The sequence below is a fragment of the Capricornis sumatraensis genome, chromosome X, assembly GCF_032405125.1.
Source record: "Capricornis sumatraensis isolate serow.1 chromosome X, serow.2, whole genome shotgun sequence".
NCBI classification, from domain to species: Eukaryota; Metazoa; Chordata; class Mammalia; order Artiodactyla; family Bovidae; genus Capricornis; species Capricornis sumatraensis.
This window is the reverse complement of record NC_091092.1, coordinates 25,367,354-25,383,640: the sequence shown is the minus strand read 5'-3', so window position 1 is coordinate 25,383,640 and position 16,287 is coordinate 25,367,354. Positions and strand designations below refer to the sequence as shown.

General features: G+C 39.6%; 1 protein-coding gene across 3 annotated transcripts in view; it reads right to left on the bottom strand.

The window, feature by feature from the left end:
- Window positions 1-4,896, bottom strand: part of WDR44 (WD repeat domain 44) — an 87,938-nt gene extending 83,042 nt beyond the window's left edge. For all 3 annotated transcript variants that reach the window (XM_068962376.1, XM_068962377.1, XM_068962378.1), the window contains exon 1: window positions 4,820-4,896. In XM_068962376.1, coding sequence (XP_068818477.1) covers window positions 4,820-4,896 — 77 coding nt within the window. The remainder of the gene's footprint in view (window positions 1-4,819) is intronic.
- Window positions 4,897-16,287: the final 11,391 nt, after the last annotated feature.

Sequence of the window (16,287 nt, the reverse complement as noted above, 5' to 3'; positions counted from 1 at the left end):
GCTTGCCTGGCAAATTCACCTGACTTTGTCAAAATCGAAACAATGAACTGAAAAGAACACAAGGACTGTCATGTACTGTGAAGGCTATACAGGTCTCAAACAACAACAATGAGAAGTTACTTTTTGTTCTGTAGGACCATCATTGAACCGTCAACATCCTACAACTATCTAGGTTTTTAACATTTTTAAAGATCAAATTTTATCTACCCTATTTGTTGAAGTAGGTTACCCCAAGAACAGAACAAAGTTTTCAGTTTTAAGAGTTTGTACAGATTCAAATTGAGTCCCCAAACTGCAGTACTGCTTCAGACTGTCCTACTTCCATGAGTTACCAAACTGACAGTTGGAGGCCACTAAATTTAGAGCATATTACTAATTAATATGCAAAAGGTCCCCTCCCACCTCTACATGATGCTACATGGTGTGATTAAAAAAGCATATGTAAATATATTTCTATCAATCCACAAAGCCAATAGCAATCGAATATAATTCATCTATGCTTCCAGGCCAACCCATGAATAGCCATTTTTAATAAGGTTGTTAAATAACAGCTTATTTTTAATAGGGCTGTTAAATAACCCATATCACGCAAATAATTTTTAATTGAAATGCATCAATTTTCAATTCAGAGAGAAATGTTTCTGATGTCCAAGTGAAAAACTGAGTTTTCAACAAAGGCACTTAGGCAACTTTTTTAGACCAAACAACTCTTTGGGACAGTTTGATCTCAGTTCTTATGACTTAAAAATCAAGATTTGGGTTATTACTCCAATCTAAAATAATAGACCACAATTGACAATAAACTAACAAAACAATTAACCATCTCTGTTCTTTTTTTTTTTTTTACTTTATTTTACTTTACAATACTGTATTGGTTTTGCCATACATCAACATGAATCCGCCACGGGTGTACACGTGTTCCCAATCCTGAACCCCCCTCCCTCCTCCCTCCCCACATCCCTGTTCTTATATTAGCTGTTCTGTTCTGTCACTGTTTTTTCATCCAGACTTGGAGAAAATTAGTGCGCAAAAGTGAGGATCCTAGAATATTCCACGTCCTCTGACAGCAAGACATGAAAGAAACAGAATCATATTAGATGCAGTTGACTATCTCAGGAGTCCCGCTAACAGAGTATGTGCCAGAAACCTACAGCAGGAATAACTGCCAAACTTTCCTTGCTTCTACAGACAAGGCATCATGGTATAAATGAGCAATCAGGAGACTTGAGTTCTAGTTCTGAGTTTGCCACTAATCAGCAATGTGTCACTTCCCCTCTCTGAGCATAGTTTCTCTTTCAGTTAAATGGAAGAGCTGGGCCAAACGATCTTCTGTCCCTTCCTACTCTAAAAATTTTACCATTTCTTCCAATAAAAAAATAAAGAATGCTCAAAACATCACGTTTGTTTTTACAACATATTCTCAGTGCAAGCCTTTAGTATGTGTATGCATAATCCACACAAAATAGCACAAACATTCATTTCACATATAATTTACCCAGTAAATATCGAATTTCAAATCTACAGGTCTTAAATCATGTACCAAATACCATCAAGTCTGTTAAACTCTCCTCAAATTAAAGCTGAGGAAATGAAATGACTCATAGTCCAGGGCTTTTTTGTACTATATCAAACTTTCTCCTCCCTTTCCTGCTTTATCAAAAGATAGCATGATAGCAGAAGATAATTCTAGACAGTGAAACTGATCTGGATTCAAGTCCTAACTTTGCCATTAGTTTGCTGTGGCACCTTGGACAAGTCACTTTCCTTTCTCAGGGCTTTGGCTTTCACAGTTTACATGAAGGAGTTAAACCAGATGTCCCTTCCAGCTGTAACATGCTATGATCTTATAACAGCCCTATCTGACAAAACAAAATACACATTCTTGAAAGAGAAAGTGGGAATTTCTAGTCAAGAGAACTGAAGTTTGTGCTACTAGTTTTAAATATATGCACCAGTTCAACTTAGCAAGTTGGTCCTAAAGCATTTGACTCTAAAGTATCTCTTGGAGGAAATTACCTTGAATACACACACACACCCACACACCACACACACACCCACCCCCACACACCACACACACACCCACACACCACACCCACCCCCACACACACACACACCCCCACACACACACCCAGTATGGGGCAGCTATGATGTACTAGAAAAAAATACTGGAGTAGGAGTCCAAAGAACTGGTTTCAAATCCCACCTGTCACTTACAAGCTGTGTCCCCTAGGCCAATTTATTAACCTCTTTGAGCCTAAGGTTCCTCATTAAAATGGAGAAAAGAATAAGGAAATCTGACCTAAAATATCAACCAAAATAAAGCATTGTAACTGTGATGTACATTGCAAAGCTGGACAAGTGGAGTTGATCTCTCACTGTGGAAAAGTAGCTGCATTCAAATCAAGTCATCCTATAAAAAACTGGACTGATTTTTAACTTTATTAACTTTGATTTCAAAGAGTAGAATAACAAAGCTGAAGACACCATTGGAAGGGGAAAAGAAGAAAGAAATCAGTTTTAGGAAATGGATTGTTTATCTGGATTCTGCTAATTAACAAAACATGAGATAACTCTCAACAGCCTACTCAGTTTACTACAATCTGGTGAAATGTTCTGTGTAGTCTAGAACATGCAATGCAAGGAACATTTCTTAAAGTGCCCAAACCGGGTCAGTTAACCTCTTAGAGTGCATACGGTGTAAATCTCCGAGTGTATCTCAAGGGAGAGAAGATACTTCTAATAACTGATATCTGATGATACCATATGTTTTCACAAATCAAGATTTCTCGCTCATTTCTAGGTTGTTAGTTACCCAGCCAAGTTTCCTCACAGTACCTTATGCAAATAACAAAAACTGTCACAAAGGACAGAGGGAATGTTAATAATGCCAACCTTGTGCAGTCCTCTCAGTACTGCTAGTTCTTTTCAGATTACATTGTCCTGATTAAATTTACACAGGTAGAGTTTAATTTGCTTCGAAATCCCCTCAATAATGCAGGATGGAGCCTTGAAATTCATAGACTGACAGTAGTTTTACCCATAGAGCTCAACATCCTCAATATTTGGGCAGGTTAGAGTTAAAATCAGAAGGCTGGGTCCTAAGAGATGTTTTACTTTTTACCTAGCATATCAAAGGATCAAAGTGCTTGAGAAGTTTATTATCCCAGGAGGGAAGAAGTGACTAGCAATTCTATCAAAATGACTCACTCAGTTTAGATAATTTAAATAACTCCAAGTTGTGCATACTTCCTCCCAAAGTAAGCACCCTGTGAAGTTAAATTTGCTAATTACAAGAAAGGAAGGAGAAGGGAATGAACACTGGAGTTCTTTCTGCCAGGTACTGGACTACTAGGCAGTTTACACAGGTCCTGATGTAGCTGTTCGTCAAAATTAAATGTTACATTCATTGAAAAGAAACAATACTCATACAGCTCTAAATTTATTAAATCATATGATTACTTTAAGGGGAATACCAGGAATACAAAATTTAATTTCATAGGACTCCTATATACTTGGAAATCCAAGTGAATTTTCTATTCTCTACCATCTAGCTGTGAATTCGTGAAGTTAAAGGAGATTCAATGCCATCTCAAGATTGGCCATTGCCAACCTTCAAATCCTATACTAGTGATTTGAAGGTTGGTGGAAACACACTCATTAACGACCCACCAACATACATTTTCTCTGCTTTTGTCGCTGTAACTTTTGGGGTACATATTATATACAATACCTATTCAGTTTTACAACGACTTCTAGAATGTACAGATAACATTAATTTGCATTAAGGTATTTCTTCCACGGGTAAGCTTGCAAATTGAAGGCAGCTGACTTTTGGAACCATATTAGTGACTTTTACAGTAACATGACAAATTTTACCCATTTTCAAGTTCCTATAGCACGAAAATGTATTTCACTGCCTCTAGTGCCACACAAGACCAGTAGACGAGTTCCGTGAACTCGCTTTAAACATTATTCCAACTCGGAAGAGTCGGGAGTGGGTCAGTAGAAGTCCCAGGCAAGCGAAGCATTCCAACTACTGTAGTTCCTACTCAGAATCTCCCTATTAATCACCACTAAAACATTTTGCAGAATTAGATAAAGAGCACAAAGCTGTGGCTCTCCTTCCAACCACAGATTACTCAGCACTTGTTTGTATCGCTGTAGTCGGTTGTACACAGTTCTGTACGGCAACTCTTTTAAGACCGCAGTCTCGCTAATTGTAAAGGACCTCGTCTTCGATTTCCTCTGCCTCATGGCAAGGTGCTATTTTAATAAAACACCGTAGATCTAGAGTACATCAGCTAGAGGACTTTCCTAAGTAAACATCCAGTCTTCCCCCTCCCCTCGCTCCGCTCCTTTTCTTTTTGTGCAACCAAAAGAGGACAGCAAATAGGGAGAAGTAGAGACACCTGAATCGGATAGGTAAGTTAGCGGCAAAAGAAGACAAAAAAACCCGTCACTGCAATTCCTGTTACCGCTCCTTTAATCTATGGCCCCCAAGGCCAAAACGGATGTTTCAAGGTAAGCTCTGAAACCCTCAAATACACATCTCTGGTTCTCGAGCTCGTAAACTGTCCCACCTCGCAGAAAGCTGGACAAGAGAAAGCGGCTCCGAGAGAAGCCCGGGGGCCGTTTACCAGGGCCAAGAGGGGGGTTTGCCCGAGGTGGGCGATTGCCCTCCCCGGAACTCACTCTGAAGTAGCCGAGGGAGACGGAGGGGCTGCGGCGACGGGACCTGGAAGGGGTGTAGGGGGGAAGGCACAGGGGAAGTCAGGAGACGGGGACGCCTGGCTTCTGGGCCAGGGCTCCGGTTACTTACCCGGTAGGGTCGCCGCCCTCAAGGTGCACATCTTCAGGGGCATCAAAGAATTCCTCCGTGTCGCTTTCCGACGCCATTTATAGGACACACCCGCGGGTGAGGGGGCCGGCGCCGCCTGGAGGGAGGGTGACTCTCGTCTCCTCCTCGTCGTCCTCCACACCGGCGAACCGTGGGGAGGTGGGTCCCGGGGAGGATGAGGAGGGAGCAGACGATCTGAAGAGAGGAGCTGGACAGGGGGCCGCCGGCAAGTGCCGGACTGAGGCAATAACCGGCAGAGCGGCCGTCTGAGGAGGCGGCGGTGGACTGTTGCTGCCGCCGCTCCCGGCGATAGGTGTGTGAAGAGAGCGAAAGAGGCGGTGGCTCTCCTCAGTGGGGGAGGGCGGGCGCGCGGACGACAGCAGCTCCAATATCTCCCGCAGCGGCAATTACAGCTGCTGGGAGAGCCAGTTGCCCGCAAAACACGGACGCGCACCTACCCTCGCGAGATTTCGGGAGGGGCCGGTGGGGCGTGGGTGGGGCGAAGAGGAGGCGGGGGCGGTTCCTGCGAGGCAGAGCTCAGATTTTTTGTACTCTAGAAGCCTATCAAAACGGCGCAAGCGCTGTTGAGGGCGTTCGGTGAGGGCCGGAAGTAGTGGGGAAGGGTGGGGGTGAGTGTTCTGAGGGGAGGAGTCTAGAGCCTACGCCTGAGCTACGCTGTCCCCCGACTTTGTGGGAGCGCGCCTGATGTAGGTGGGGTCCGGCAGAGTGTCCCATTCACTAACTCTGCAATTCTAAACAGAGGCATTTTTAGAGGGGTGATTTGGAGTTTGCTGTTTTTCTTATGAGGAAATGGTGTCGGGATAAGTTGGCATTGTGGTTTAAATTTTTGTCGATATAATTTATCCAAGCCCAGATTCCCAAACCCTAGGGAGTAGGCGGGTCCACCTCCTCTAGCGTTATGGGGCATAACCTGTGCTATTTAGTACAAGATCTCTAATTGAGATCTCTAGATAGGATCCTGCTGGCCAGAGGGTGGGGTCCAGGAGAGATAGTGGGGAGTGTGTCAGTTCGATGGAGTAATGATGGATTTGTTGCTGGAGCTGAGCCACTGTAGGGCCTCCGGTTACTTTCTCTTTACAGATAACTATTGTTGCCCACACTTAACGGGAGAGAAATTCTTACATACTGGTCAATATGTGCATCAGTCAAATGGTAAATATATTGAGCAGATTCCGTTGCAAGGATAAGAGCTTGTAACTTAATTCTGATCCTCAACTGCCGTGTCCAGTGATGAAAATAGAAAGGTGCTTATAAAAAACTAAGATGTTCTTTGTTAACGCATCATTGACCATCAAAATGATAATGCTGATTTTATATATAATCGGGAAACATTTAATTTTCCAACTGCCATGACAGGAAGGCACTCGGAACTGTTTGCACAATTGTTGCTCAAGATGGCGGCAGAAAAGCAACTGGGACCGGGGTCATGGCCTCAGAGAGGCTGGAATGGGATTCTGGATTCCTACGTGGAAAGCTACCAGGAAAAGATCTGGGGTTGTCTGGCGAGTTTGTGTAAAACCGAATGCCATATACTATGTATTCTTTAACACTCTAGGGAGTTGAGGGCAAACACTGCATAATCAAATAGGGTAATATTTCTTGCAGCAAACCATATGATTATTCATAAGGGGTAGATAAACACCAGTAAGTAGCCACCTTCAGTTCAGGTCAGCTACTACTGTCAGATAAGTTTAGGTTAGACTAAATTGACTGTCAAATAAGTCACTAAAAATACAAAACAAAAATGTTTGGCTTCCAGAGCTTTTTGTAATTAAGAAGTGCACATAAGGGATTTGTGGACCCAATTATTAGCTTTTATGTGTTTTAAACATGCTAATTTTCTAGGTTTAAAAATATATCTCAAAGTACAAGCTTTTTATTTTGTTGCTCACTATAAGGGGCTTCCCAGGTAGTGCTGATGGTAAAGAACCCGCCTGCCAATGCAGGAGACCCAGGGTTCAATCCCTGAGTCAGGAAGATCCCTTGGAAGAGGGCATAGCAACCCACTCCAGTATTCTTGCCTGGAGAATCCCATGGACAGAGAAGCCTGGTGGGCTACAGTCCATAGGGCTGCACAGAGTTGGACATGACTGAAGCAACTTAGCATACAATCAGGAAAGATATGCTTTTTTCCCTTATGGATTATGGAAAGATATAAATAAATAAACTACCTGAATTTATTTTCTTCCTAGCTATGTAATAGTGAATTTACATTTGCCTTAAAATTTAAAACTTAATGTCATGTTCTGTTCTAGGTGCTGAGCATAATTCAAAGACGAAGACAATTTACTTCCTGTTTCCCAGGAGCTCAAAATCTAGCAATGGAGGAAAATACAGTCTCCTAAGTTGGTGTTTTTTTCATTATTTCATACCACCTCTCTTGGACCTTTTAAGGTACCTTAAACATTATGTTTAGAGAAAGCTGAAATGAAATAGGAATGATAATCCAGTAACATTTTTAGAGCTGTTCAAGTTATCTATTTAAATGCTTTTATCAATTTTATGAGAAAGTGAATTTCTGGAAACATCAAAACACATGTGTACCACCTATGATCACTTTTTAAAGATATCAAAAGGTATATTTGTTTTGCCTTAAACACCTGTTCTTGAGTTTTAAGGCAGCAGATTTTAGGCTTAGTCCAAGGCTGTGGTTTTAAAGGTTTTCTCCTTATTAGAAATGAAACTCTTTAATCAAACCTGATTTCATACAAGGGTCCACATATCATAAAAATAAAAACTATTATAGTTGAAGCAGGGATAATTCAGGTTTCTGCCTGCTTGGCCTTCCTTGACTCTCAAGAGACTGCTGCAAGGCTCCATTAAAAAAAAAAAAAAAGTGAAAACTATTGGTCCAAAGCAGGCTTTGGCAGATTGCGGTACCAGAACTCTGGACAAATCTGTCCTGCTGTCTGTTTGTGTAAAGAAGGTTTTATTGGAGCATAACCAGCCGTACTTGTTTATATATTGTTTATGTCTGCTTTCAGAGCAGAGTTGAGTGGCTCATTTCCAATGACTATAAAAACTACACAGATCTAAGGCTGATGGGTTTAAGGAAACTTTTTATGCCTCCTTATCTGCATAGCATAAACCCTGCTTAGGGATTTCAAAAGCTAAAGTCACAGCCAGGGTATGAAAGAACTTGTCTGTGGTATGGAATACTGGCTCTCTTCTCTTGTCAAGAATACAAAATGGCAGTATCTTTGGGGCCAATTTTGCTCCATCTCCAAGAGTAATCACCTAGAACATCAGTGATAAAACTGTAATGCATGTAGGCCTTTGCATAAACAAGAGCTAAAGTGATAACCCAGGGAAAAACTTTTTTATGTACAAGGTTAGGTGATTTGAGCTATAGTATTTACATGACAAGATTTAATATTGCAATCACCATGAGAGTTTTTATGGATTTTAAAGTAGCAGAATCCATAGGAAAAATCATTCTGAAAATGGCCAAAACTTGTCAGGGCCAAGATTAAATTCTGTAATCATCAACTTTCAATCATTTGTTTGAAAAGTCAGTTGTGTTACAGATTATAATAGTAAAATTTAAAAAATCTTTTGATTTTGAATTTTTATGCCTTTTTCAGGTCCATTCTACCTTCTTTTTTAAACATCTTTATTGAATTTGTTACAATATTGCTTCTGTTTTATGGTTTTTTTAAAAATATAAATTTATTTATTTTAATTGGAGGTTAATTAGTTTACAATATTGTATTGGTTTTGCCATACATCAACATGAATCTGCCACAGGTATACACGTGTTCCCCATCCTGAACTCCCTTCCCTCCTCCCTCCCCGTGCCATCCCTTTGGGTTGTTTCAGTACACCAGCCCCAAGCATCCAGTATCATGCATCGAACCTGGACTGGTTTTATGTTTTTTGACTGTGAAGCATGTGGAATCTTAGCTCCCCAAACAGGTATTGAACCTACACCCCCTGCATTAGCAGGTGAAGTCTTAATGCCACTGGACCACCAAGGAAGTCACCACTTCACCTTCTTAATGATGGTTTATGTTAATATTAAAATGAATTTTCAATCTCTGAGCACACAAGAACTGAAAGTAGAGAAGGAGTCTAGAAATGTGTCAAGAGACACAGAGAAGCCAGCCTGGAACTTAAAATGTGTTACTGATGTGTAATGAAATATTTTTTAGCCATCTATTACTATTCAGGACCCTGGAAGAAAGCTAACTGGAATTATGTTAAACCAAAAAAGGGAATTTATTCACTTACATAGTCAAGTACAGACTGCTCTAACACTTGTCTGTTCCTTTGTGACTAATGTATTAGAGAACAATTTAAGTGTAAGATGAATTTTGCATTTTATGTTCAGTTTTGTCAGCCAGAAACATTAGGTGAAAACAAAAAACTAAACCCAGATGAATCAAGTTGCAGAGGAGTATACAAAATGCACACATAGACCTCAGACACCTACCAGTTGCCTCACTTCTTTGTATGTTTTCAGTTGCCTCACTTCTTTGTATGTTTTGAGTCATACCCATCCGCATCTAGTGTTGCAGCTTTCCACCTGATTTCAGATAACTGTCCATCTGTCACCTCACACTAACTCATAACTTGCAACCCTTCTGATAACCATTTCCATAAGCAAGCTTCAGGTCTTTTTCAAACTAAACCACCATGTTTATTGTAGTATTTTTGTATTTCGTAACCAGTTAGTGTGTAAAACTGTGCTATCATTTTCATTAAGTTCATACCTTTTTTGAATATGTGTCCATGACAAAGTTCTTAAATCTTGTACAACTAGTCCCATTTCCCCCATAAGCCCTGTGATTTTTCCTGAACAACTTTGCATAGTGCAGTAATTTTGGGGAAAGCCTGTGTTGTATTATAGCAACACTGACTGTAGTCCAGATGAAGTAGCTTCAGGCATAGTGGGATCCAGGGTCTAAGATAGCTCAAAACTTTCTCTTTCATCTTTGCTTATCTCTGCTTCTTTTGTGCTTAGACTTCAATTTTCCTATCACAGACAGATTCCTTTTTGTTGTCAGCAAAGATGACTGTAGGCAATTGGTTTATACTGTCTTAATAATCCTCAATCCTAAAGGAAGTAAGACTCTCTCTCTCCTAGTGTTGATATATTAAATCTCAGGGTCTATGTTGATTGGTCTTAGGAAACCCCTGTAGCTAAGGGAATAGAGACTCTGAGTTTTCAGGCATGGGTCAAATGATTCCCTGCCACACACCATGTAGGGAGAGACTACTCTGATCATCTTTCTTACTAGGACCACATGGAGTATGCAATGGATGTTTTTTCCAAGAAAGGGTTACTAGCAGACAAGAACAATGTGCTAACCGCCAGTTGTTAAGGAGTAAGTCTCTATATTCATTGACATGACAGGAACTGATAATGTGTTAAGTGAAAACGGATGTTATGAAATAATTGCATGAAGAATAATTCCATTTACAAAAATTATTTATTTATGTATCTATATGTGTATATAAGCGAAGAGAGTTCTGGAAGTGTTCCCAAATGATTAATGGTGATTGTCTTTGGTTGTTGATTAAAATAATAATGAAATTTATGGTTATTTGTACCTTTATAAAATGACTCAGTTTTCTACAATGAATATGTGTTACTGTGTAAATGAGGGGAAATATTAAAAGAAAATATATAACCAATCATATACAAGGTAGACTTACACATGAAAATCTGAGATTCATTTCCAATATAAGGTATTACATGTGTCACACTTAGCTTCTGGAACAGTTTAATAAGTGCCACTAAGAAAATGAACTTGGAAAAAATACAAAGAAAATCTTGGAGTGTAATTATTCTACTGGTAAAAATCATGTTTTCTACACTGCAGGCCTGACAAAGAGAATGGCAATGATAATTTCTAAAGCAACTGTGAAATGATGCACTGATGTGGAGCTTCTAGAAGCAAAGTATAATGTTAGAGATTCACTTCTAAATAATATGGGCTAAGAATAATTTTGTTTTTCAAAACAGTAATTAGTAATATATGACCTAATCTAAAGAAAGAGAAACTAAGACATATGAACTTTATGCTTCAAAAATTCACTCCAGGTCAAAATCTGAGGAAGAGATCTTTTATTTTTCTTTCATGGAAGAAAAAGAATATATACATTCATACATATATATGTATTTTTAATTGGTGAAATAATCTGGTGGCAAATATTTACATAGAAATATCAGTCAGACTAATGTGCGCATGTGTGTGTGTGTGCATATACAGTTTAATCGAGTTTACTATCTTATAGCAAATGAGCCATGTTAATGAGAGAACTGTCTGAAATAGTAATATTGCTACAAAAATTAAAGCACCTGGTTGATATTTCTTTTTTTCCCATTTTTATGGTATTTATCTAAATAGAAACATCCCAACATTGGGGTTTAGGGTAGGCAGAATTTTAAGCTAGACCTCCAAGACTGCCTCGTTCCGTCTATACACACGTCTTCTCCCAGTTATTTAATTCAGTGCTAATCCATCTGCTGTTATGATGGGATTGTGCAGATGTAATTAAAGTTCCAAATCAGTTGACTTTAAGATACAGGGCTGATACTTGTGAATCTGACCTAATCACATGAGCCCCTTAAAAGCAGAGTTTTCTCTAACTAGTGGGAAAAGGAAGTCAGAGAAATACTCTCTGGCAGGCTTGGGAGAAAGCAAACATCTAGGAAAAAAAAAAGAAAGCAAACATCGATACTGTGTGCTGACTTTGGGGGCCAAGACATGTGAAATGTGGCCTCTAGGAATCAAGAGTAGCTCCCTGCTGATAGTAAGGAAATGGGGACCTCAGTCCTCTGGCTGCAGGGGTATGAATTCTGCTGATAACCTGAATGGGGTGGGAAGAGGACCCCAAACTCCATATGAGAAAGCAGCCTAGCTGACACCTTGATTTCAGCCACGCTTGACCCTGAGCAGAGAGCCCAGCCACACTGTACCCAGACTTCTGATTTACAGAACTATGAGCTAACAAATATGTCTTTTTTTTTAGGCCATTCAGTTTGTGGTAATTTGTTATGAAACAGTAGAAAACTACTCCAGGGATAAATATCCTTATCTTCCCTCTGCCAGTTGAGAACCACGAATCTAGGTAGGTCCTGGAAAAACAAGTGTAACATATCAGCAGGTGCTGTTTGCTCTCTGAAGTCCTTGAATGCACTGGGGAATAAATGTCACCCTGGAAATGAACATTATGGTGTGATGTAACAGAAGAAAAAACAGTGAGTTCAGAAAAAAGAAAAAGCCGTTAAATGAATTTAAAATATGAAAGAAGTATCTTGCTTCGCGTACACTAACACACACAGTACACCTAAAATTCAACCCCGTTTGTAAATATTTTCTAGAACCTCAGCAGTCTTGCTGCCCATGTGATGTTAGGGACTGTCTGGTTCCCTTTCTTCTGTGGTCTTTAACCACTGAGTGAACCTGCTTGCCTTTAGAATTTAACCTTACTTTCAATGTTAATCTTACTACTGACCTTCCAGTATTTTTATCTGGCTTTACTGTGGTTGCTTGATCATTCATTCACTCAACAGAGGGCTTGCTATGTGCTAGGCATTGTATTATTAGTAGGTTAACAGTGGTATAGTTTAGTCCTTCTGTGATGAGCTTTTCATCTCTGTCACCTAAACTTGAACTCTGACACATGTAACCCAGATGATCTGGGAATTGAACTTCTAGCGGTCATTGCTCAGTCCCTGAATAATTAAATCCCTAGCTTTTCATTTATGGCTTTTGCCTATATTCCTCATCTTTGAAGCCTAAACTTCTGGTTACCAGCCTTCTCCAGCCTGCCTTGATCACAGTCTTCCAATATTCCCTGGTTAGTGCTAAGTTATGGGCTTGAAATCTTTTTGGCAGATCTTTTTTCCTACTTCAGTCATCCTATCCACCTGGGTCACATTGGCTGGCCGTTCTGGTTGGTCAATATCTCTTCAATCTTTATACCCAGCCTGTCCATATACTTCTTTAAGTTGAGAAATAGTGGACATAATTTTAGGTTTTCAAAAGTTTAACAAAGTTTTATAACTAAAATGGCCATTTTGTCAAAAGTAGGAAATTTGTTTAAAAACTAATCATGGAGCTGATCTTAGTCTTGGACAAAAGTCTGAAAGTCATGATGTAAGTAGAGGGATGGGGGATGAAAAGGAAATATTCATTTGTTGTTCTGTGCCAGTGATCTGGCTGGCATTTTACATGTTATCTCAGTGATTCAATTCTCTAACCTTTCCCCACTGTGTTGTTTTTTAAAAAAATTTTTTTATAGGAAGGGACCTGAAGCATGGTAGCAGGGTCAGAATTTGAACTTAGATGTACCTGACCCTCAAATTTATGCTTTTCCTAGTATTCTGCATCAAAATGCAAACTTTTCTCTTTTTTTTCTTTTGGAGATTGCGGAATGGTCACACTAGGACTTAGGATTAACAGAGCTCACCTACCACTTTAGACTCTGAAGGAAAGATCTGCATTGACTATACATAATCTTACTTCTTGTATTCTGAAAGATAAACCATAAGGCTTATTCAAGCAACTGTACTCAATTGCCTTTGCTTCTTTTGAAGGTGACATGAATGGACACTCTAATTGTAGTCTATCCAGGATTGTCATGTGTGCAAATGAAGGGTTGATATTAGCCTAATAAGTTTAGTAGAGTGAGCAAGTTCATTAAGGGTGGCCTGAATGTAAAGATTTGTATATTTCACTAACTTTGGAAAATGCTTAGCCATTCTTTCTTACTATTTTTAATATTTCCTTCTAGGACTTCCATTAGATGCTTGTTGATCTTTCTCATTATATCCTCCATATGTCTTTACCTGTCTTTCATATTTTCCCTTGTGTATATTATGATATTTATTTGTGAACATGTGTTCCTTGGAACTTTTTCTTTGGAGACTGAGACCTGGGTTTAAAGTGAATTCTTCTAGAGGAGAGTTGCATTTGCTTCTACTAGTCACCCAGGAATATTGCCAATCCACAACTGTTTTAAGCTAAATTTCTCGTATGAGATGTTTTGGCCATAGATTTCTGGACCCATATGATTTCTGGACCCAGAGCTGCCTGGGGTTATGATGTCTGAAGGGAATTTCTCTCTGTCTGTCTCTTATATTCAGAGTCAAAACCAGCACAAGCACCTATGTCTACCATCTGCCTCTGGGTGGTAGTTTTGCCCCCATTCACCCATTAAGAGCATCACCCTTTGGGAGTCTGACTATAAGCAGAGAAGGAAAGGGATGGTGTGCGCCTGATCTAACCGCTAAACTTGCTTGCCTCCAAGGATTTGTCTTCTTTGTCCCTTGCACTTGACTGGCCCTTTAAAACTACTAGGAACCAGTAGTGATCCAAAGCCATCTTCAGAGCTTCCTTTTTTATTCTGAATCAGTGCTGACATATCCTTACTGGCTGTTATTTTCCCACTATCTCAACCATCAGCCCTGAATTTAAAAGAATATATTCTATCTATCATACCTGTCTATTATTATCTATCGGTCTATCTATCTATCTACTTATTTTAAGATGTGCGAAACTAGAGGTACTTCTTTGGCCATCTGTTTTTCTATATTACCTCAATTCAATTCTGTTCCACAGAAAGATGTTTGGATAGGTGGATTAAGATCTGTACAGTTATCATGGAGGCAGTCTTCCAGGTGAAAAGTAAAACTGATGATACAGAAGCTCTGCTTCTAGGTTTATATCAATTAGGCCATTGCTTAGTTGTGGTGGATGTGTTTTTACGAGATTTATCGTATTTTCAAAAGAATAAAGAAGTTTGAGGCCCTGGATCAGGTAGTGTGATATAATTACTTGTACCAGCACCATATCCTAAAGCAGACACTTTCTGGACTAGAGAATTGCAGAAAGTAGATCAAAAACTGGGTAGGAGGTGAGACTCCTTTCTTTCCAGAAGAGCGTAAGGATAGCTAGTCTGCCTAGGAAGTGTGGAGATTCAATTTATTTGAAACTGAGCTACTTTCTTACTGAGGAGCCATAACCTTTGTCTAAGAAGGGGTTAGTCATTTCTTTGATTGGAATCTAAGTCTTCCTCGTTTGGGTATATATTGTTTAGTGAACAGCTATTCAATGTCCATCATTTTGGTTGAGGGATGAATGTCAGTGAGGCTAGTAACAGAAACCCATTTCCTCTGGTCATACACCATATGTGGAATACTCAGAGTCTAAGTCATATTTCATACCACCCTGGGAAAGACTCTAGATCCCGTCAGTTTCTGAGGATGCCCATTGTAAATCTAAAAGTCATTCTGTAGACCAAAGGATAGAAGGAAAGAAGTGATTAAGTAGTAATATCCTGAGCTGATGCCACCCAAAGGCTAAGAGTTGGGATGGTCATGGAGGGTGTTTATGGTGTTATAAAGGAAGAGTTACATAGTGAGAAAAATAGGAGAATTTGTTTTCAGCTTAGATTCAAAACCATAAGTGGCTTTTCCAGCAAAATGTATTGAAAGTGCATCTCCTATTGTCTTACCTTGAAAAACACTGATTTAAAAAAAATAAGAAACTCCTACTATTCCAGAGAATATAGATGCAGAATGCTGTTTAGCCCAGTAATTCTCAACCTGAATTTACTATCCTGTCCACAAAAATGAGTCTTGTCAAAAGCTCATCCATCTTGGATAGAGGGCACACATCAGCTGATTTTCTTATATCCCCTTGCCTCCCCACTGCCTCTGTTTTGGAACAATCAGATTAGACATTCACTGAAAGTATTGCAAAATCTGGGACTTCACCGATGGCTCAGAGGTAAAGAATCTGCCTGCAGTGCAGGAGATGCAGTTTCAATCCCTGGGTCGGGAAGATCCTCCAGAGGTTAATGGCAACTCACTCCAGGATTCTTTCCTGGAAAAAATCCCATGGACAGAGGAGCCTGGCAGGCTATAGTCCATGGTGTCACAGAGAGTAAGACATGACTGAGTGACTAAACACACACACATTGCCAATTCCAGTTAACTAATACACTAGGTAGTCAGCTGTTCACAGAACACGTTGGAAGGATGTAAAGCTTAACATAGAAATCATTTAATTTTCCATACTTAGAGCAAGTACACATGATTCCTAAGAAGCACCCTGAAGCTAGAATTGGATCTCACAGGTCAGTCAGCATGGGAAAATAACTTGGCAGATAGACAGTGATCCTTGGATCCTAGAAGGGAAATGTATATAGTTCCTTAGAAAGGAGAATATGGAGATTGATATCAAAACCTGCCATAGACCCTTGTAGTTTTTTTAAATCTAAATATATGTAGTAAATAAACAAGCAGAATGTATGTGTGTGTATGTGTGTGTATTGTGTATGAATGAGTAAGTATATGGTTCTTGTTAGAGTTCAGTTCAGCTTCAGTTATTCTCAACAGATATTTTTGCTGTCTTCATAAAGCCCCAAGTTAAAGAACTCTACATACTGTTATAGGTATATAACCTGATGACCAT